Here is a 20,514-nt window from a genome sequence, read left to right on the forward strand (position 1 = left end):
TAGGTTAGAGTTTGTGCTTGTGCTGACTGATTGCCAGCTAACTTGCTGTCACTAGCACAACTTCTTATTTAGAAAACCTGAAAATATTTATATCACAAATGTTTATGACATAGAAGAATTTTTCCAGGACAGAAGTGTGTGCGTAGCTAGGTGACCACAATTAAACTTATTGTCTAAGGAGTTAAAGAAGAATGGAAAAGCTGCATTTAGCTGTTGTTATGAGGGCAAGTTCTTGTCTGGCCAAATGACGAATTTCAAGGAACTTCAAGGGAGTTAAGAGGCACATACAATTGATTCTACATCAGTTTGTCAACTCCATACCTGGCCTAGGACCAAACATTGTCTCTTGAACATGAAAACTTTTTGCATTGGTCCTTCCCACAATTTCTGATTTTCTCTTAATTATACCAAAGAAGGAAATAAACTCTGCGTCCTTGCAAAATTTTCATGGCTCTTCTGATTTGGGGTGTTGCAGGGTGTAGCTAATGCTCTGAAAAGATTTCAGGATTCCTGGATGAAAGGTGTGATGAAAGAAGTGTTTTGTTATTGTTTTAGGGGAGGAATCATGCTACTGGGTAAGCCTCTGTCACTGAGACTTGCTGGACTTGTTTGTTCTGACTTGCCTATGACTCCTTCCTTTCTTAATTCGGGAGATAAAGCCTCAAGTCTACACTGAGATGCTGCACAGTGTGTTGTGGTGTTCAGAACGGTGCATCTCCCAGAGAGAAGGTCTTCTTGCTGACCTCTCGGTGGTACCCAGAGGTGAGTGCCACAAGCTTCTGGCTTGTTCTGGTATTTTGGGCAGCATGGATACATCATGTGTAGATTTATTGGGCAGTTCGAGTTTTGACTGAGGGTGTGGGGAGAATGGCACTGGTTCTGAGCTTGCTTCTGATTTGCTTGCCTTTCATGCATCAGTACTCCTGATATTTCAGCCTTTCTCCTCACCCAAAATGCATTTATTTTCTGAGAATTCTCCAGCTCATCTACAGCACAGTATGGCAAATCAAGGTTGACCTATGTGGAGAGCAGGTGACAGTCATCTCACTCTGCCCAGACACTGACCTACCGTTTGTGCTAGCATGGTTAGAATGTGTTGCAGGCACAACTGCTGAACTAGAGGATGACTGGAGTACAGTTGGTAAAAGTAGCTTCTTGTGCTTTTGTTTATTTTCATGAACTTTGTATGCAGCCAGTGAAGTGTTAATCTGTGCAGAATCAGCTTGGAAACACACCAAATCTGGCACCTGACATTTTGCCCGCCCTGCATTGGAATGAAAACCAAACTGAAAACCCACAGAGACTGTAACTGCTTGTGTGGTGTCTTGCTTTTGGAGTAGATTTCAAAAGTCGAAGAAGGACTAAGGGAGGCAGGCAGAGCTATTTTTGAAGGCTGGAAAGCAGAGACCTATTGTTAAAATCTGTGACTGCCAAGCTAACAGAACAAGACACTTGTCTATGACCAACACAGCTGGAAGGGGAAATCTGAGAGGTAAAGACGATGTAAAAGTTACAGAAATTTATCCTAAACTGATTGCAATCAGTGGCCACGTACTTAATATTTTCTTTACACTGAGATGGTCTCTCAGTGTTCATGCAGATTGTAAGTCCTTATGTAGGGAGTAGTCCTTCTACTTCTGCTAAAGCTTGTTTCAGAACATGATTGTCTTTCTCAAGATGTTGGCTGTGGCAGCCAACCGTAGAAAGACATTTTAGTGATCAAGGATATCTCAGTCCCTGGCATTGCAGTTACATCCCACAGATTGTTGTAGGGGTACAGGAGGCTACCTCTATCCCAACGATTAAAGAGGTCACAACTTCCAAACAGTTATGTGCAAAATGGATGAGAGAGTAAGGAACAGCAAACCTTTTGTGCTGATTGCAGAGGTGATCGGATAACCGAGGAAGCCTGTATGAGCAGCATTTTGGCATCACAGATACAGTTGCTGGGAAGCTCTAAGTTAAGACATCCCAGACTCAATGCTGCCCTCAAATCTTGAAGGAAATGACAAGAGCTGTATTTGGAGCTGTTGTCTTTACCCAACTGAAGTGTGCTCTGGGGAAGCAGCAAGACATTGGTAAAATTGGATGGTTAAGGGGAGGAGCTCAATTAGTAAGTGGCAAATACATTACTGATACTTTATCTGACTGTAGAGGGGTGGCATGCAGCACCTACTGTTTTTGTGGGATGTTCAAGGGTGTGGGGAGATCAAGCTGATTCAGTATGACGCATAGAAGAACGCACACTTGGTTTCCCTCAGCAGATCCCTTCAGTGTTTGGAAGTCTTTCATTCTATCAGAATACTTTAGGAGATACCAAACATTGAGTAATTGAGGCTGGTAGGTAACTGACCTCATCCAAACAAGGGTCTGGCAGTACTTAGGCAGGCACTAGCTTCTTCTGCTTCAGTTCTCAAAGTAGTTGAGGTTGTTGTCCCATTCTTTTAGAAATGTGTGTCCTGACTGTGCTACAAGAGCACACGAGAATGCTAGGTTGGGGTGGTTGTTTGTGGTAAAGGTGGGAGTGAAATTAGCATGTCTTGCATTGTGCCTCTGTGCTTTTTCTACAGTCTTCCTGGACTAAGTCAGATGTATCTCAGTTGCTGCCATTCCCGACCACCTTGCCAAGGTAGACAGCTTCAGGGACCTGGTCTGGATTTTTAAGTCACGCTCACCAGCCCAGCAGATTGGTCCGTTCAGTTGTCTTGTGGAAGGTCCTATTTCTAGGAAGAGTGATTGTAGGCATGTGCCTGAATCCATCAACTGGGAAAACTGGTCATGGCTGTAAATATGGAGAGACCCTCCTCAGCAGATGTGCCACCCAAACTCTGACACTGGCTCTTCTGAGAATAGTGGATGATCAGTTAGCAGGGGTAGAATAATAAAAAATGTAATAATAAATGCATTATAGGAAGACAGCAGCAGATCACATAGAAGAGGTTGCACGTTTTCTTCTATGTGGAATATAGCAAAACACTTTCAGTAAAGAGCTGGTGCCAGAAAACATGGCTTAGATTAATCTAAAAGCAAATCTCATTTGGGGTGCTATGAGGGCTTAGCCTAAGAAGCCAAAAAATATCAAGCACTGATATGTAAAACAGAACAGGGTAGCTGTTCCCTGCTTATCCAGAAGCTCAGTGACTAGGACCTTGTGATAAAGTTACACTTTCTTTTCTTGTCTGAACAGATGCTTTCTGATCAGTTTGCTGGTATTGCTCTTGCTGAGGCTTCTGATAACATACAGTAACTCAACCAGAAGAGATGGATAATCTCAATATAGTGAATCAAATCCTGTCAGGCAGAGGTGGGAGCTGAACTTGCATCACTTGCATTATGAATGAATACAGTAACCTTTTAGGGAGTTTGGTACAGGATGAGAGAGGAAAACCAGCTTGGCACCTGTGTATTGTGCTTGTCTTTTGCTTTTGGGTAAATGTTCCAAATTCAAAGGTAAAAGAATTCATTTGGGGCTGATCAGAAGTCCAACCTGAAATCCTATGTGCTTTCTCGTTGGTTTCACAAGGAAGACCAGACAATTTTAGCTCTGTAAAATTTCAGTAGAACTCTTCTTCATAATGTGCCAATAACAATGTATCTTTATTTTTTGCCGTGTTTCACTTATTAAAGTATAGTGTACTGAGGTTCAATTTAATATATCTTTAAACACAACTTTAGTGTATTTTAAATACTTAATTCTGTGAAAACATAGCTGTTTTCAAAATCATAAATTTGGCTTTTTTTTTTTTTCAGTACAGAATAACTTTTTAGTGATCACAGTCTTTGTCTCAGAGCCAAGGTGTGTAAACTAGGAGATTTAAGAGTTTGCTCTTCCTGATCCAAATTAGCTGTGATATGAACTGGAGAGATGCTGCTGTCTTCATGGATTATCTTGGGCCCCTTGGGAATGACGCATGTTTTAAATGAGAACATGGATTGCTGGAGGAGGTTTAATGTTCACTGATAATATTGCCAAGATAAGCAGGTCTGTACTGAACTAAAGGATCTTGGGTTTGAAACTTCTCACTAATTCACTGCAAACTGAAAGCTGCCAGATATAGACCATGAGGAGGTAGTTTTCAGAGCAGAGAGGACTTGGCCTTCGAGGTCTCCCAGTGGAGCCTGGCTGCTGATCTCTTGTTAAGGTTTGTTCCTGCAGGATGTGAGTTCTCATTCATGCTAGAGGGTGAATGCGTTGGTGTTACCTGAATTCTCCTGTCAGCCCCACTAAGGGTTAATTTGCAGCTTACTGGAGTTTGGGCAGTAAAAAAAGTCAAAGCCTGTGATATAAGGAAACAAATGTGAGGCTATACAAAACACCAGACTCTAGAAGGCATCACACAGACACCTGTGGTATTGGGGATCTTCTGAGGAGAATACCTGTCTATTAAACAGTGTCTCTTTGCCACAAGAAGAAAGGAAGGATGCATCCATGGTTGAAGGCTTTCATTAGCACTGCAGGGGATCAGTGTTCCTCTGGCCAGCGAGTGTTGCTGGGTGGAGCAGAATTTGCTTGGTTACTAGAGTGCAGAGAAGACCATGTCTAATTCCTAAACAGGGGGATCCACCTGCCACTAAACTATATAACTATGGAGCTGGATGTCCCAAGCTCAGGAATCCCTGTCAGGTTGTTATTCTGGTAGAGCACGACAGTCCTGCCCTCCGTGGCAAGATAGCAAAAAGGCTAGGGAAGGGAAGAGCTTGTTGGAGGTGTAATTTGTATGCATAATGAGTGCATTGAGTGGATGTAACCTGAACAAGAACTGTCTTTCACTAACCATCCTAGCCTCTGTCTCAGCGGAGCTAGGCATACCTAGTTGTGAGATAAAATAGAAAAAACCCCCCAAAAAACATGGGGGCTGCTGAGCTGGGTCCTGCACACAGACATTACAGCTGAAGGATACTGGTAACTGTACATTGTGGGAGTTGATGAGTCTTGGTGCTTCCACTGCAAAAGATTTTTTTATTTCCTATTCTATTACTTAGCAAGATGGAAGTCAAAAACATCCTGCTAAAGGGAGGAAACTGTTTTGGTTTTAATCTGTATATCCTATATACAAATTAATTACCTGTATGTGGATGTTGGTTGACACCTCGAGGGTGTTGGTGGATGAGAAGCTCAATATGACCCAGCAATGTGTACTCACAGCCCAGAAAGCCAACCGTGGTTGCATGAAAAGAAATGTGGCCAGTGGTTTGAGGGAGGTGATTCTACTCTGCTCTTGCAGGGTACTGGAGTACTCATCCAGCTCTGGATAAGCCCAACACAAGAAGGACACAGACCTTTTGGAGAAAGGCCAGAGAAGAGTCATGAAGATAGTCACAGGGCTGGAACAGCTCTCCTGTGAAGACAGACTGAGAGAATTGCAGCTGTTCAGCCTGGAGAAGAGGAGGCTCCCGGGGAGATACTAGGAAGAAATTCTTCACTGTGAAGGTGGTGAGGCACTTGAACAGGTTGCCCAGAAAAGTTGTGGATGCCAGATCACTAGCTGGAAGTGTTCATGGCCAAGTTGGGTGGGACTTTGAGCAACCTCATCTACTGCAAGGTGTCCCTGCCTATTGCAGGGGGGTTGGAACTAGATGATTTTTAAGAGTCCATTCCAGCCCAAACCATTCTATGATTCTATGATATGAATGCTTGAAATGTTTTTCTTAAAACAAATTTAAGTGAAATCAGCATTAGAAGTGGTGTAGGCTTTTATTCTTCATCTCCCATGTTTCCATTTTCCTCGGCACTACAGCACTTCGTAAGGTTTCTGTTTCCCTTTGCAAGTCTGTGTGACCGGTGGAGAACGAGCAATTCTGGAACATTGGAGGAGAAGGGGGTCTGTGCTGCCAGTGTTTGTTGCTGTAGCTGGTATTTGCACAAAAAGGAAATAGAGACAGATGGTTGGAAGGATAGTGCTGTCTCTGAGACCGTGAGTCTCACAGGCAAGGAGATGCTCAGTTTTTTTAATCTTAAGCTTTTGTAGCTTTGGCATAAGGCCATGTCTTGAGGAAATCTGTCTGGATACAGTTCACAAAATGCAGCAGTTATGATCCAAGAATAAAGTTGCCTCAATATCTGCAGAGTGAGCCATATGCTGCCAGGGCTGTGCTGTGTGTTCTCTGTGCCCAGAGCATGGTGCTCCAATCACCATTCAGGTAGAAGCCCACTGGAGTGGGTTCAGCTGCAGGACAGGGAACCAGTCTGATTGAGATGGACGGGAGGGGCTCAGGCTGGAAGCAAAAGCTCTCCAGTGAGGAGAGCAAAGTGAGATGCAAAAGCTGCTTTTTTCAAGCATGAGATGTGGCTAGCTAAGGAGGGGCAGAGGCATGTTGCCATAGTGGGCTGTTCTGATTAGCCAAGAGGCTTGCCCTCAAGGGTAATAATTGACTGCCCATGAGGTATGCTGTAATTCCCCGGGACTGGGAAAGGCTGTGAGATGGGTATGGGAGTGTTCCATGGAAGGCTGCAGCATATTGAAGAAACTGAGGCAGAACAGTTCCACTGGTTTTAGGTTTTTTTCTGAATCTCTTTTTCTGTTACACCCTCAGAGCTGATGGATAGGTATCCAGTGAAGGTCTAGATGGTGAGAAGTCAAGGCCTCAGTGGAGCCAGTTGAGTTCCAGTGGGTGTTATTTATGCGTTTATTGCAACTTGAAGTTTGCAAAGAAAGTAATCTTGGCTAGCCTGGGTTTTCAGACTCCTACCAACTGCCCTACAGCCTTAACATCAGGAAATGGAGCCAGTCTAGTGGGGGGAAACTTGGGCTGTTCATTGCCAGAGCAGAACTTTGCCCCAGTAAAGTAGGAACAACAGAAGGAGAAGTATTTGGTTTCTCCACAGCATGTGACTGAAGCAGAAAACTTGATCCTGCTCACCTCTCCTGTGTATTTTGGTAACACTAAGCTGCTGCTTGTGACTACCTGCAGTTGTGATGCTGTCTGAAGCTCCTCTGTTTTAACTTTTTCTTTCAGGTATGCCACCTGTTTGAATGGGCAAAAAATTTGCCTGCTTCCCTTCTTAAGTAATGGACTGAGATGCCTGATAGCATTCTCACTAGCCAAAACCAAGCTTTTATATGAGGAGATTAAACTTTAAGTTGTTCCAACTTCCGTGTCACTTGCTGAATACACCCTTGCCATCTGCAGACTTGTCAGGTCCTTCCTCTGTAGTGGAAGGGCTGATCTGTGGTTTTTTTTTTTTTTTCTTTTGTTTGTTTTGCTTTCCATTTCTTGCTTGTGGCTTTACTTGGTTTTCTTCCCATCAGAGCAGAGGGTATAACACCATCCCCCTCTTCCCACTCTGGGGAAGTCTCCCAAGACTTCACTGTCTTTTGCTGTCTTGGATTTGTGCACAAGACCCTCACCTTCACTGTTCATCTACCCACTCAGCTCATTTCCTGAGATGGAGCCTCTGCTGGTAACCTGCTCTACTTTCACTGTGATTTCTTCTTTTCCACCTTGTAGTCGGAAAAACTGCAAAGACTCATTCTCTCTTCCTGCCTCCATCTTCTCAGATGTTGCTCTGAAATGACTGTGCCATAGGCCTGAAAAGGGGAAAACAGCATTTAGTGTGTCTGGTTCACAGCAATACAAGCATGGATCAGTGGGTGTAAAGCAGCATGGTGAATAGCCAGCCAGTCCTCCTCCCCAGGGCTGGCTGCTGCCATTTGTCACTCCAAGATACCTGAGAGATTATCTCAGGTGTTTTTCTGATACCTTGTACTAATGCAGACCATGTTGTGGAGACTCAGTGTGTGGCATGACAATTACCACATAGTGTGTTGTGGATTTACTGGGGATCTTTAATAATTGTTCTTAAGGTTTTGCATCATCCTACAATAAAGCTACCAAGGGCATGCGCAAAAATGCACTTTTCCTAGTGTTCTGTCGCTTAATGCTGCACTGGAGGACATAAGTGGAGGAAAAAGTCTTCTGTGCCTTTGTCCATGTGTGAGTCAAGTTCTCAACCATTTTACAGGTCTGCTCTTGGCTTTCAGAAAGTTACTAAGTCTGAATCTTGTTGCCATGTCATGTTTACACACAAGTACCTCTTTCTCTATAAATTGTCTGGCAGGAGACAGGATGTGGTCTCTTTCAATGTATGCGTGGCTTTGGAGCAATAAGCCCCAGGCCCTGCAGGGACTCAATAAATGTTACTACTCATACCAACTAAAAATAACCAAAGCTGTGTATTATGTGGCATATCTGGTTGCCTAGAGTATCCTTGGAGCAGAGGTTATTTCATCAGTCATGAATTATTACATTTATATTCAGTTTAAGTGCCTGTGTGGGCAGTCGGTTGCACCTGAAATCTGTGTAATATTTCTGGAAGTTAAATTGTCTCTACTAGCAATACCTACACAACTTTTTCTCAGGATATATGTGAAGCAACAGAGACAAGTTAGAACACAGGAAAATCTGACTAAATATAAAGGAAAAGCTTTTGCCATGTGAATGGGCAGTGATTGGACCAGAGATCTTGAGAGACTGCGTTATCTTTCTCCTTGGAGGTACTAAAAACTTGACTGGACAAGACCTGGAGCAACCTGCTTTAGTGGGGCCTAGTTTAAACAGTCAGACCCTCAGAATCCAGAGGTCCTTCCCAACCTACCTCATTCTGTGGGGTTTTTCAGCTGAGCTAAGCTGTGCCAGATATGATTACACTCAGGATGTACTACTGTCTTTGTACTAGAGTTGAATTTCTCCATTTTGTTTTTTTCAATACAGGCAGTGATCCTGATGGACCGAGCAATAAGGCGTATGGAGCCATGGAAGATCGCCGTCATTGTTGTGTCGGTGATAGTAGGCTTAGCCCTCATCATTGGCTTGATTACATTTCTTTTGTGCCACGGTAAATGCCCCACTATTTTGTTGTCACAAGCCTTCAGGAATCTGTTTCACTTGCTACTTTGGTCTTGCCTGATGATTTAGGCATGCAATTTGCCCCTGGAATAGAACTCACATAAGAACTTTCTAAATGCTATTTGAGATATAAATTGGTCTGAATCCATAAGAATACTTGAAATGTGCTTTACTTGAAGCAGGGATTTCAGTTTTAACCCTCTTCTTGTTTTTTGCCCTGGTGTCTCCACTGGTATCCATGGCTGACCAAAGGATAGCAGTCTTCTGTATAAGCCAGAGGTGTATCTACTATTCAGGCTATGCATTGTAAGTTTAGCCTTGAGTGGCGTTTTTACAGAAACTCAGCCCGACCCCTCTAGCTGAGAATATTCCAGAAAGAGAGAGGGCAGAGGTTTAGGCTTTTCAGAGCCCAGGACTCAGTTCTGGTTGCCAAGGGCCCAGTTTCAGTAGCAGATCACAGAATCCTTAAAGTTGGAAAAGATCTTTAAGGTCACCAAGTCCAACCACAATGGCTCGTGACTTGAAGGCAATTAATTCCATTCCCAGTCACCTGCCTCATGAATGAAGTTGAGTCATTCCATTCCCAGTCTCTGAGGTACCAGTGTGAGTTTTTTTAAATGCTTTCCTGCTGGAATGGAATGAATCATGTTGCCATCTCAGCTTGCCAAAAGTTGATGAAGCTGTGGCTTGCACTAGGACACAGGAAGGAGCAGTGGCAGAGCTACAGCTCAGCTTTGCTTTTTGCCAGCTCTGTGTTACAGGGCCCCTCTCCGCCATTCACTCAAGAACCAGATCTTAACCCGACTGCTGAATGGATGCAAACAGCTCTGCCCCATGTGCCTCTCTCAGAGAGGCAGGGACATGCCAGCGTGCAGCTAGGGAGGAGTCAATGCGTCTGACCTCAGGCCAACAAGAAGAGGGACCCCAGGCAAATGTTGTAGTGGGTGTAATTTAGAGCTCCTTGGGATGGTCCTCAAAGAAGAAATGAGCCCCTAGAGGGTCCATGAAGCAACAGGATGGTCTGGAACCCCCTTTTCCCAAAGTGCTGCTAAAGCTGTAATTTCATAGCTGACAGGATTGCTGCCAGAGCCTGGGACCCTTGCTTGTGTCATGTTCTGTGAGATACCATGCATATTTGAATTGTACTAAAGATGATGAGCTACCTTTCCTCTTTTTTTCTTGTCTCTAGATCAAGACAGATATTACAATGCATCTTTCTTAATCACCAATGTCGACTACAGTCCTCAGTACAAAAGGCAAACTACGGAGGAGTTCAGGAACCTAAGCGAAGATATTGAAACCATGGTAAACTAAAAGTTTCTCTGTTTACACTGGACCTGTGGTGAAGAGTTCTGCAATTGTGTGGTTGGAAATAGAGGTGATTGTGCCTCATTCCTACATGGCTGGCCTTACCTTTCACACCTTGCTCTTGTGGGTCAAAGATGCATAGACGAGTGCACACAAGCAGATGGTAAGCACAGGTGCTGTCTGTTCCAGACACCTTGTGGTGGAACTGGCAACAACAGAGCAGAATGGACAGTGAAGTCAGACAACTCAGCTGTTTATTTTGGATCTGCATCCTCTGATGGAAATTTACTGGTAGCTTTGGTGTAGAGGTGGAGATCTGAAGGCATTTTCTTGTGTTTCAGAGGCTCATGAGACTGTTATATTGTGAAAGCATGTGCTTATTGCACTTGCATTTTAACACACTCTTTTCTTTTAACAGATATCTGAAATATTCAAGGGGTCCTTTCTAAGTAAAAGATACATCAGGTCCCATGTGGTCAGTCTAAGGTAAGTAATGTGAAGGCCAGGAATAAGCAGGGATGTGATAAATACCTTTTCTTCCTACCTGTTGGCCATATGGAGCGTTCCTGGCTGCTTATGCTTGGGTTACACCAGCAGGGTGACTAAGCCTTGTCTGGTTGTTACCATCCTCCAGTGCTCACAACTGAGGGCTCACTTACCTTCAGAGGTCAGCAAGGAAGAGAAGTTTGGCCTTATACTTCTGCAGATTGATTACCTGTACACCAGTTGTTTGTGTAACAGTAACTGGATTATTGGGTGATCCTCATCTTCACTGCTAGCTAACAGCTTGAGAGATGCAGAATAAGATCTTTTTCACACTTATTTCTTCCTGTGGAAGCTCAGGCTGGTGCTTACCCCTCTGCATGGTGTACAGTAGGAGATGACCATTCTCCTCCCTCTGTGAAAAGGTCTGAAGGAATAAATTATTCCACTGTGAGATACATAGATATAGAGGAGGGAACAAAGACATGGATATAGTAGAGGGTTCTATGTGAGAGATGAAAATCTTTCCTCTGCAGTAATTATGTATCACTCTTAGTGGTAAGAACAATTGCTTCCCTCTCCTCCATGTTACTTTATTTTGGAGTTGTACTTCTATAAGGCTCAGTTCTGCTGTGGAATATTTTTCCCTAGATAGCAAAAAATGCCAGACTTCCCACGAATGTCCGTCACAACACTTCTGGGATTTTTTGCCTTTACTTGTCTCTAGATGGAATGAGTAATATGCTTCTACATCATTTTCTGATGCTGCTTTCTTCCACAAGCCTTCCACAGTGTACATCAAGAAAAATTGCAGAGCTTGGGAGCTAGAGTCCAAGTGACTTCTTTACACCTTTTAGGCTGATCTCTTCCAAACTTGTTTTCACTACAGATACTTTGTACAACTAGGCACTGGAACATCTTAGCTGCATCTCTGCTCTCTTTCCCTCAAAGCTTCAGTTGGTTTTTTTTTAGACTGTTAGTTTAAAATATTGAGCCCAATATTTTATGGTGTGAGTAAGTGACCTCAAGCTATTGAGAATGTTGTATCTAAACACAATGGATCTAACTGGCCAAGAAATGGACAAGTGACCTAAATGGAAAGAAATGCCAAAAGACCTTTTTAACTTCTTTTCTAACTGGATCTTTTGAATGGCTGTTAGGAATGGCCTGCTGGATATCTGTTGAAGGGTTTTAGTTTGCTGTATTTTTCCCACCGACATTTGTGTCCTACTAATAAGGACCTCTGTGGAGGCAAAAGAAAGTGATCCCTTCTTTGCTTCTCAGCTCTACTGCTTATAACAGTTCCCAGAAAATTCCCTCTGATCATTGTCATAGCAAGAAGCTTTTGCTGCCTGCTGACATGTCATCATCTTCCTTTACTAGAGCACAGCCATGCTATTTGTTCTAGACATCTGTGCAGACCAGACCTGTTCACTTATAAAGAAGGCAGGCAGTGCAAAGCAGAACCAGGAGCATTAGTGGGTGAAGAGAACGACACCATTTGTTTTTGTTGGTTTGTAGCCCAGATCCTGGTGGAGTGCTTGCATCTGTTGTTCTGGTATTTAAATTTCCCTCTGCTGACAGTGAAGCAACGACCTGGGGTCAAGTCAACCGTGTGTTACTCAGAAGACTGAAAGCAACCTCGACATACCTGAATGTTGACCAGTCTACTGTTAGACTCACAGGCAAGTGCCTTAGGTTTGTGTTTTCAGCTTGGAATTTGTTCCTCACACTTTGCTGTTCTTAGTGTAATGAATTTCACCTTAGTATGCAAATATGGGCTATTCTTGTTTTCTTTTTTTATCTCAAAATCGTCTGTTAGGCTGACAGCCTGGGAAGTTGAAAGATGGAGCATGGAAAGAACTAAAACATATTGGTACTGATTTATGAGTGTGAGCTCTTCTCTGTGCATCATAGGCTTTCCCTGTGTGACCTAGTTGTGTTGAATGAGATAGTCCCCCTCAATTCAACAAAAAAGGCCCAACTTTGTGACCAGGGGTTCACAAACTGCTTTAAGGCGCACAGTAAATTGAATAAGAACCTTTATCACCAGGCACTGAAATGCAGAGTCCTCAAGCCATTAAAAAATGGAAGGCTGAGGTGGTTCCCTTCTCTACCCTCTGCCATTTCCTTTGATTATTTGACAGATTGCTGTAGCAAGTGTCCATAACAAGATCCTGAGGATCCCTGGGCAGTAATCCTCTTCCATGAATCTGTCATGGATTGCCATCAGACTCTGACAGAGGGGTTCTTGTAGGAAAGAAATTAGAAATGTTGCAGTTTACCTTCAGTCAATCCCAGCACTGAGGATTTGTGGAGACACTTTTGACCACCTCGCCACACTAAACCTGAACAAAGGCCTGTAGGCATTTGCTGGTGGCTGTGAACGTTGTACATGTAGATGTAACTTGGACTCACTTGCAGTCATCTGCTGCTTTTGTTAGCTCTGAGCTAAGGCAAGAAAGGTGCATCCTGTGGCCTTATACTTTCAGTGAGGAACAGAGGCTTAACCAAACTTCTCCAACAGAGCAAATTACTTCTTCTTGTAATGTCACTCCAGGTAGCAATGCAAGCCATTTAATTTGTGTTTTCCTGGGTACAGGGCAAGAGTCTGGGCTCGATCATGGAGTATATGAGATATACTTACTGTAGTCTTTGCTTTTCATTTCAGAGTTGAACAAGGAAAAGGGAGACAACCTTTTAAACAACTGTAAGTACAAATGCTTTTCTAGAAATGTCCAGATACATGGTGCTAGGGGTTCTATGGTTACAAAATCCTTATACTTCCGTGATACAAGTTGGAAACAGAATTTTTTTGTAGATACTAGAGCAGTAGACAGTGCATAAGCCAGGGAAGACTTCAGCTCATTTCCTTGCAGTCTTACTGGCTCTATATATTTGTAGAATCAAGCATTCTGGCTTGGTGGTGGGAAGCACTTGCTTTAATGTTGGTGGTTGGAAGTAGGGACATGTAGTGAGCTGTTGTTAGCAAATTTGCAGGACTGTGGTTTTGCTGTGGGCCATGATTCTTGCTGGAATCCTTCAAAAAACTTTCCCTCCTTCCCCCTCCTCCCTGAATAAAGATTTGGCAATAGATGTCTGTCAGATTTGAGCTAAACTTTAAGGAAAGGCCAGAGGGTGGCAGAGGGAGAAGAGCTGTCCACACTGAGAGTAAGGCAGTGGCACAGCCCTGGAGAGTGGCAGATTCTCATTCCTTCTCCTGTTGTGCTCCCCCCTGATGTCTTAAAGCTTCTCTGGCAACCGGGAGACAGTATAAGTACCCTCACAGGGCACTCCATCAGTCCCCTGCACAGTCTTGAAGACTTTGCATGTTAGCTTTCCATCTTCAAAAGGCCTCTGAGAATTAACTGGTTTGAATCTAACTTTTTTCAGCTGGGTAATACCTGATTGTTGGCACAGTGGCTGTAAGTAAATTGTTGAGAAGAGGATACTATATTTTTGTTGCTGCTGCCAAGACTAATCTGGAGGCGACCTGATGAAATCTCATTTTTTTTCAGCGTCTCAGATACACAGCCTTCAGGTCCCATGGGAGTTCATATGGGCTTGTGTGTCTGAAAGCTGGCTTAATGAAAAAGTACTGAGTCTTCAACCAAACTTCTTTGTTTACCCTGCATCTATCCTGAGACACTTATTACCATGGCACTTGGTTTCCTTGCTTTAGGTGAGGGCTGTCTCTTGACAGAGACTCCTGCCCTGTTACGCCTCTGCCTGAAGCCACGAAGGCCTTCAATCAGCTAAAGCAGAGCTGTCTTCTCTTTGACAGGCTGCGGGATACGAAGACAGGCATTCTCCTTCACAGGAGTGGAGAGAATAACTGGTGGGCAGCGTGCACGGGAGGGAGAATGGCCATGGCAGGCCAGTATTCAGCTCGATGGGAGCCATCGCTGTGGTGCATCAATCATCAGTAACACCTGGCTGGTGACTGCAGCCCACTGCTTTAGAGGGTAAGTCATCAGCACCTCTCTGATCCTACAGGCCTTAGGACTCTTGGGTGCTCTGACCTTTTGTGACCCTCTAATATCTGTACCTGCTGAAAGATAATGAAGTTTGACTCTTCTCCTTCCCTTTGGCAAACCTGGTCACATTGCTTTTTGATGCTTAAAGAGAGAGCTAAGCTCCCTTAAGGATCTTGTTTTGTGTGGCTCTGGCATAACCTCAAATATCTTACAGAGTAAGAGATCCTCGGAGGTGGACTGCCAGCTTTGGAATTCTGCTGAGACCTCCAAAACAGAAAAAATTTGTCCGGAGAATTATTGTTCATGAAAGATACAGTGACTTTCTCCTTGATCATGAACATGATGTGGCTGTTGTGGAACTTGCCTCTGCTATTGAGTTCACAAGTGATGTGCACAGTGTCTGCCTTCCTGAAGCATCTCACATTTTCCCAGACAACACTTCCTGTTTTGTCACTGGCTGGGGAGCTTTGGAGAATGATGGTGGGTGTCTCTTGCCTCCGTGTGCCCTGTCACACATGTTCCTGGGATGACTGATGTTAGTTTTATGGGTTTTTTTTAATTTTAAATTCCTTCCACTTGGTGTTTAATAGGTGTGTGTCCTAATGAGATACGTTTAGACTTAGTTAGCTGGTTTTTTTTCTGGCTCAGCCAGTGGATTGGAAATGGGGGGAAGGTTAGTCTTACGGGATTTTTAAGAGCAGCTTTTCTTAGTTGCTGCACACACAGTGCTAGTTGAATACATTCTGTTCTCCAGTCCCTCTGCGTTTAGCTCTGACATGCGTTCTTTTGCTATTCAGATTTTTCATAGGTGCACCATGACAATTTTCATCAGTTATTCTCTCTTTGGTCATAAACCAGGCCTTGTCCAGTGATTTGAGAGAGCTTCTTTCAAATTAGTCCATGTCCTTGAGGGTAGAGATGATGGGACTATAAATCTGCTTGTAGATTTATCTGCTCAGAGAGCCACTGAACTGTACAGGTTATTTTCCATGGGAGATCCCTGGTATGTGTAGCGATTGTCCAAAGCTATGCTGCAGTTAACCAAATGGGTCTTTTCAATGATAGGAAGGACATACCATGTACCCTACAGTTGAATTCAACACTGAAATACATACAAAAATCCATTTGTCCATTATGTCAAAGAGCATCTGGTGATGATGAAAGATAGATAGGAGCTATATTTGGGAATAAGTTAAGGACTTTGGTGGTGGGGGAACTTTCTTATTCCTGAGACATTGTCTGGGTAGCTCCCTTAAATGCCTGTGATGGCAGAAAAGCAGCAGGAAAATTTGCCTACTCCTAATCTTTGAGTTTTTTGTGTTGCCTACGCTGTCTGCAAATTCTAATGCCACTTCTCCTTCTAGGCTATAGTGTTAATCAGCTTCGACAAGCGGAAGTGAGGATTATAAGTACTGAGGTTTGTAATAGGAGACAAGTGTACGGTGGAGCGATAACACCTGGAATGTTGTGTGCTGGATACTTGGAGGGGCAGGTGGATGCTTGCCAGGTAAGTCTCTATATAGGCAGTAGTAAAAAGGAAATAGCTGGGGTGGAAGGTGATGTTTTCTAGAAATAAAATGTACTTTGGGCAATCTTAAGTTTGAGTTTCAGTATCTTGATAGATACAAATGAAGACCTTCATGGCTCATGGGCTGAAGTCTGCACTTCAGTTTGCATGTGGTTTATATACAATGCACAAGTGAGAGAATGCAGATGTGAGGGTGTGGACTGGGAGAGACTGGATTAGACATAGGCTGTGAGCTTCTGTCTTGTCAGTAAAATGTGTAGAACTTATTACATTATAATTATAGCTGAGTCTAGAGAATTATATGAATTATAGCTGAGGTCTAGAGAAAAATACCTGCCAGTTGAACAGAAGAACTTGAGAATTTGAGTTCATTAGTGAGGTGAACACTGCTTACTTTTTTTGTCTGTTGCCATTTTTCTCCTTAGGGTGACTCTGGTGGGCCACTGGTGCATGCGAATTCCAGAGGAATCTGGTATCTTGTGGGAATAGTGAGCTGGGGAGATGAATGTGGCAAGCAAAATAAACCAGGAGTGTACACACGAGTTACTTACTATCGAAACTGGATCCACTCCAAAACGGGCATCTGAAACCTGGAGATAGTTAAGTTTTGTGGGCTGTGTACAGCTATTCCTCTGACACATCCTGCTCTGTGGTCACCCTCTAAGCAACTGCTGGCTTAGCTTGTGGTCATGTATAAAGTACCTGTAAGCTTGGAGCAGTCGAGGATTTGAAACTGCTTTGGCCTACAGCCAGACAGGAATGGACTTGATCCATGTGACAGTTGTTTGTTCAGGAAGTAGTCTGTGAGAGAGACAACTGCCTTTTGTCTATATGCAATATATTGACCCTTTTTTCTCCGTGGCCACATGTCTCGGTCCCAGCTTTTATACCCAAACAAAATGTTTGAGCCCAAACAATCATCTACCAGCATCCAAGACAAGCTATAACTGAAACCTGGCCCATCCATTTGCTGTGTGCTCACAAGGCCCTACCTATTGACAAGCTACAATCCAGCAAGGCTGCTGTACTTCTGAATTCTTGAGCTTTCTCCTGCATCATTCCAGGGAGTGTACTATAATGAAGAATGGAAGATGGCTTAGAGAAGTTCTGGTTCCTAACATCAGACTGTTACTTAAGTGAATAGAGAATTTTTCCTTGCCTGAAAAAGAAATTAAAGGAAAACACCAGCTTGCATCCCCCTTCTTTGAACAAGTGAAAGTATGCCCGCTCATCGCTTCATATAAACAGCCTCTACCACAGCATTTGCCACGGGAGTGATTGCTGGACTTAAGACCAAAAACCACTTTATGTTTATACCAGTCTGTTGTCATAGCACAATATTTGGCTGGATTAATTTCCATTTTTATCTTTCCAGAGGGTATTTTTCTGAATAAAAGTCCTTTGCCTTTTGTGCAGGATGGATGATTGTAACAATCTTAGTATGACCATCATCAAAAAAAACTTCTTAAACTTCTTATTCTTGTGAATGCTGTTCTCAAGTCTTTATAATTTTATATGTGCATCTTTAGCTGCATCCTATTAAAAAAAAAAAAAAAAAAGTTTTTGCATTACAGTGGAAATTCCCCTCTCCTTCAGAGCAGGGCAGAACTTCTGACAGGCCCAGAAATCTTACGTAAAGATCTCTCTCTCCTCACAGAAAGTAAGGATTGCCTGTGTTGCATTGCCAGACTGTAGCGTACTGATTTGATCTCAACCACACAAACCTCATATTCTCTCTGACTTCATGTTTTCAGGAGCCCATGTTTCTGTCAGCCAGGTAGATATCCAATGCTTTCTACAACCCAGCAGAAGAACATGCCTATTCTTGGTGAGGATGCTCTCCTTGGTGTGTCTGCAAGGTCTCCAACACCTCATGTGGATCCTGATCCGCACAACAGCAAGTGCTGTGGACTTAATTGCTGGATAATGAGCCACTCAACTGCTCTCTTCTCCCTCTGTGCTCAGAAGAGGAAGAACTCAGCAGAGGAGATACTGGCCACACTGCCAAGACTCGGAGCTGGTCCAGCATGGCAAGCAAGCAAGAATCTTATGCCAGGCTAGAAAAGGCAAACAGCAGGCTTTCAGCATGCTCTCAGTTAGAAGGGCTGGGGGGAATGGGCCCTTAGTGATCAGTCTTAGGATCAGTGTTGTTCAAGTTGAGCACCAGTCAGCTGGCGAAGTCAATGACAGTTCAGGGATCCCCTCTGGACTGTGCAGCTCGCTGCCAGTGCTGCCAGAGCAGCGATCCCTCCAGAGCAGTGATAACAGAAGTATTTTGATTACGTGTCCTGTGATCTGTTTGTCAGTACAGAGAACCATGCTTTTCTAGAGCCTCACTGGAGGTACTGGAATAGTTGGAAGCCCAGAGAAGGTCTGCAGTTGTGTATTCTATACTTGTGTACACCTGGCACTTAATTTTTTTTTTCCTCCAGGAACTTTTCTTGTGGAATGTTGTGAGCTTCAGAAACAAACTTGGTGGTTTAATTTCTACATAGGGAATAAACACGGTCAGACTGGTTCCATGGGTCTAAGCCTAACAAATTTCATTTCAGCCTCTTCAGCTGAAAATGTCTTTGGTGTATATTACTTGTTAGAGGAAGCTTAAAACTGATATATGACAAATATATATGAAATTTTTTTCTTGGTTGTAGCAAGTGTCTTACCAGGATGGTGAATATAATTTTATACTTTTCTTCATAAATATCATTACAAAATACGATGGATTTTCAGTTCTCAAAGCACTTTAGGCTTGGGTTTTCAAAGGGCATAATGGTTTCCCTATCCACTGGATTTCATTGTAACTTGCACAGTTCATATTTTTAGGGTTGCAAATACCAACTTTCTCACCGATTCCCCAAAACAGAGAAATAGATGTCCAAAAAATTTATTTTGAATCTGTGACCTTTCCAATTGTGCTTCTATATGGTACTAGATCAGAAAGCCATAAACATTTAGCTCTGTATCAAGGGTTGGAGTAAATCTCATTCTCCAAAGTGGCGCACACAAAGCTGAAAAATTCAACTTGTCATTTGCTTAAGGAATTGCCAGTTCTGAGGATCTCCTTGTAGAGATACAGTACCTGATCTACCTTATTGCTGAGTGTCAGCACAGTGCAGCCAGGAGGAGTGGGGTGAAGAGAACCTGGCATCTACATGGTGTATGTTTTGGAAGCCTTTATTTTAGACTACTTTGTAGAGTTTCTCCTTATAGCATCTGGAAATTTCTGTTCCAGCTTCTTCTGGAAGCAATGTAGTTTACATGCTCTGAGGCCTCTTGGTGCTGCAAAGCAGTACAAATGGTGACTATCAAGAGCATTTAAAAGAGCAGACTTCATTCAAGGGAGTATTGGTATGCTTGGATGTGATGGGCCTGAATCCCTTACTTGTGGCAAAACTACACTGATGTCATCCTTGTCTTCACTCAAAGCAGAATGGGATGTATCTAAAGATACAATCATGCATGACACACAGGAATGTAATTTATATGTAAATTTAATAAAATCTGTTAAATTTACCTTCTGTTTAATGTATTTACTAATTTCCTGCATCAGAGTAAGCAACTGTAAGTTGGAGAGTCCTCTGTTTTAGAACGTTACCCTGATCCTATACCATGGATTTATGCGCTGGCTTTTATGTAGGCTTAATCATCTGGCTTTTTTTTGATTGTTAGAAGCTGTTAGATGAGCAAAATATCATCCAGACTAGGATAGAATTTACCCACCTGACCAGCAGTTACCCAAATTTATGTGCAAGTAAACAGGTCCTGTGTCATCCACTAGAGGGTGAATCGTATTGTACAAGAGCCTTAAGCTCTTGGCAGCTGGTGGTGCTCTGCTTCAACTCAATAGAGAGGAGCCGGAGGATAAGGCACTGTCTTCCTGCTGCCTTGAAGAGGCAGAGATGCTACACAGTTTGCTTGCAAAATCTGGGAGGCTGCAGCTGCTCAGCTTTAAGCATGAGCATCTGCAGCACTGGGTGAGTTTCAGGCTTCTCCATGGGCAAGCTTGGCATCCTTCTCTCCCCTTTAAGTATGGGAAATGCAGTAGGCTATGGCTGTGAGAGCAAGGGCTGAGCAGGTTTTGTCTGCTTATCTGCAGCAACAAAGCCAGAGCTTTGTCCTGTGGAAGAGTAGACTAGAAAGGCATATGGTCAGGTACTTTTTGGCATCATGGGTCAATTTTCTGAGCTTGTCAGCCTTCTTGCAAACAAGATAGCAGAGCAGCAGTAATTTTGAGAACTTGATAGGATAAGGATAGGGAGGTTTGCAGTGGCATGCTTTGGTCTCCCATTTTGACAATTCCTGATGATTCTTGTAGATCAAAGACACTGATCAGATTTCTTCTTGTCCCTTTCCTGTCATAATGGGAAACTT

The 20,514-nt window shown here is 43.3% G+C and overlaps 1 protein-coding gene across 1 annotated transcript; it reads left to right on the forward strand.

Moving 5' to 3' along the window:
- Positions 1-659: 659 nt before the first annotated feature.
- On the forward strand, positions 660-19,656 carry TMPRSS11E (transmembrane serine protease 11E). The gene is made up of 10 exons (XM_042049929.1): positions 660-762; positions 8,713-8,836; positions 10,037-10,152; positions 10,574-10,641; positions 12,160-12,323; positions 13,310-13,348; positions 14,423-14,603; positions 14,830-15,095; positions 15,980-16,122; positions 16,569-19,656. Exons 2-10 carry the CDS (start codon positions 8,725-8,727, stop codon positions 16,728-16,730), a joined length of 1,251 nt encoding a protein of 416 aa, XP_041905863.1. The 5' UTR covers positions 660-762; positions 8,713-8,724; the 3' UTR covers positions 16,731-19,656.
- Positions 19,657-20,514: the final 858 nt, after the last annotated feature.

This window comes from Corvus kubaryi, unplaced genomic scaffold, assembly GCF_017639235.1.
Source record: "Corvus kubaryi isolate FWS band 111438036 unplaced genomic scaffold, C.kubaryi_AGA036_p1.0 71, whole genome shotgun sequence".
NCBI lineage: Eukaryota > Metazoa > Chordata > Aves > Passeriformes > Corvidae > Corvus > Corvus kubaryi.

Bases quoted from the DNA above. Each gene is read 5' to 3' on its own strand.
- TMPRSS11E (XM_042049929.1), top strand. From the start codon at position 8,725: ATGGACCGAGCAATAAGGCGTATGGAGCCATGGAAGATCGCCGTCATT. The intron at 10,642-12,159 runs GTAAGTAATGTG...GTTGGTTTGTAG, and splicing joins TCCCATGTGGTCAGTCTAAG to CCCAGATCCTGGTGGAGTGC. The intron at 15,096-15,979 runs GTGGGTGTCTCT...TTCTCCTTCTAG, and splicing joins GGGAGCTTTGGAGAATGATG to GCTATAGTGTTAATCAGCTT.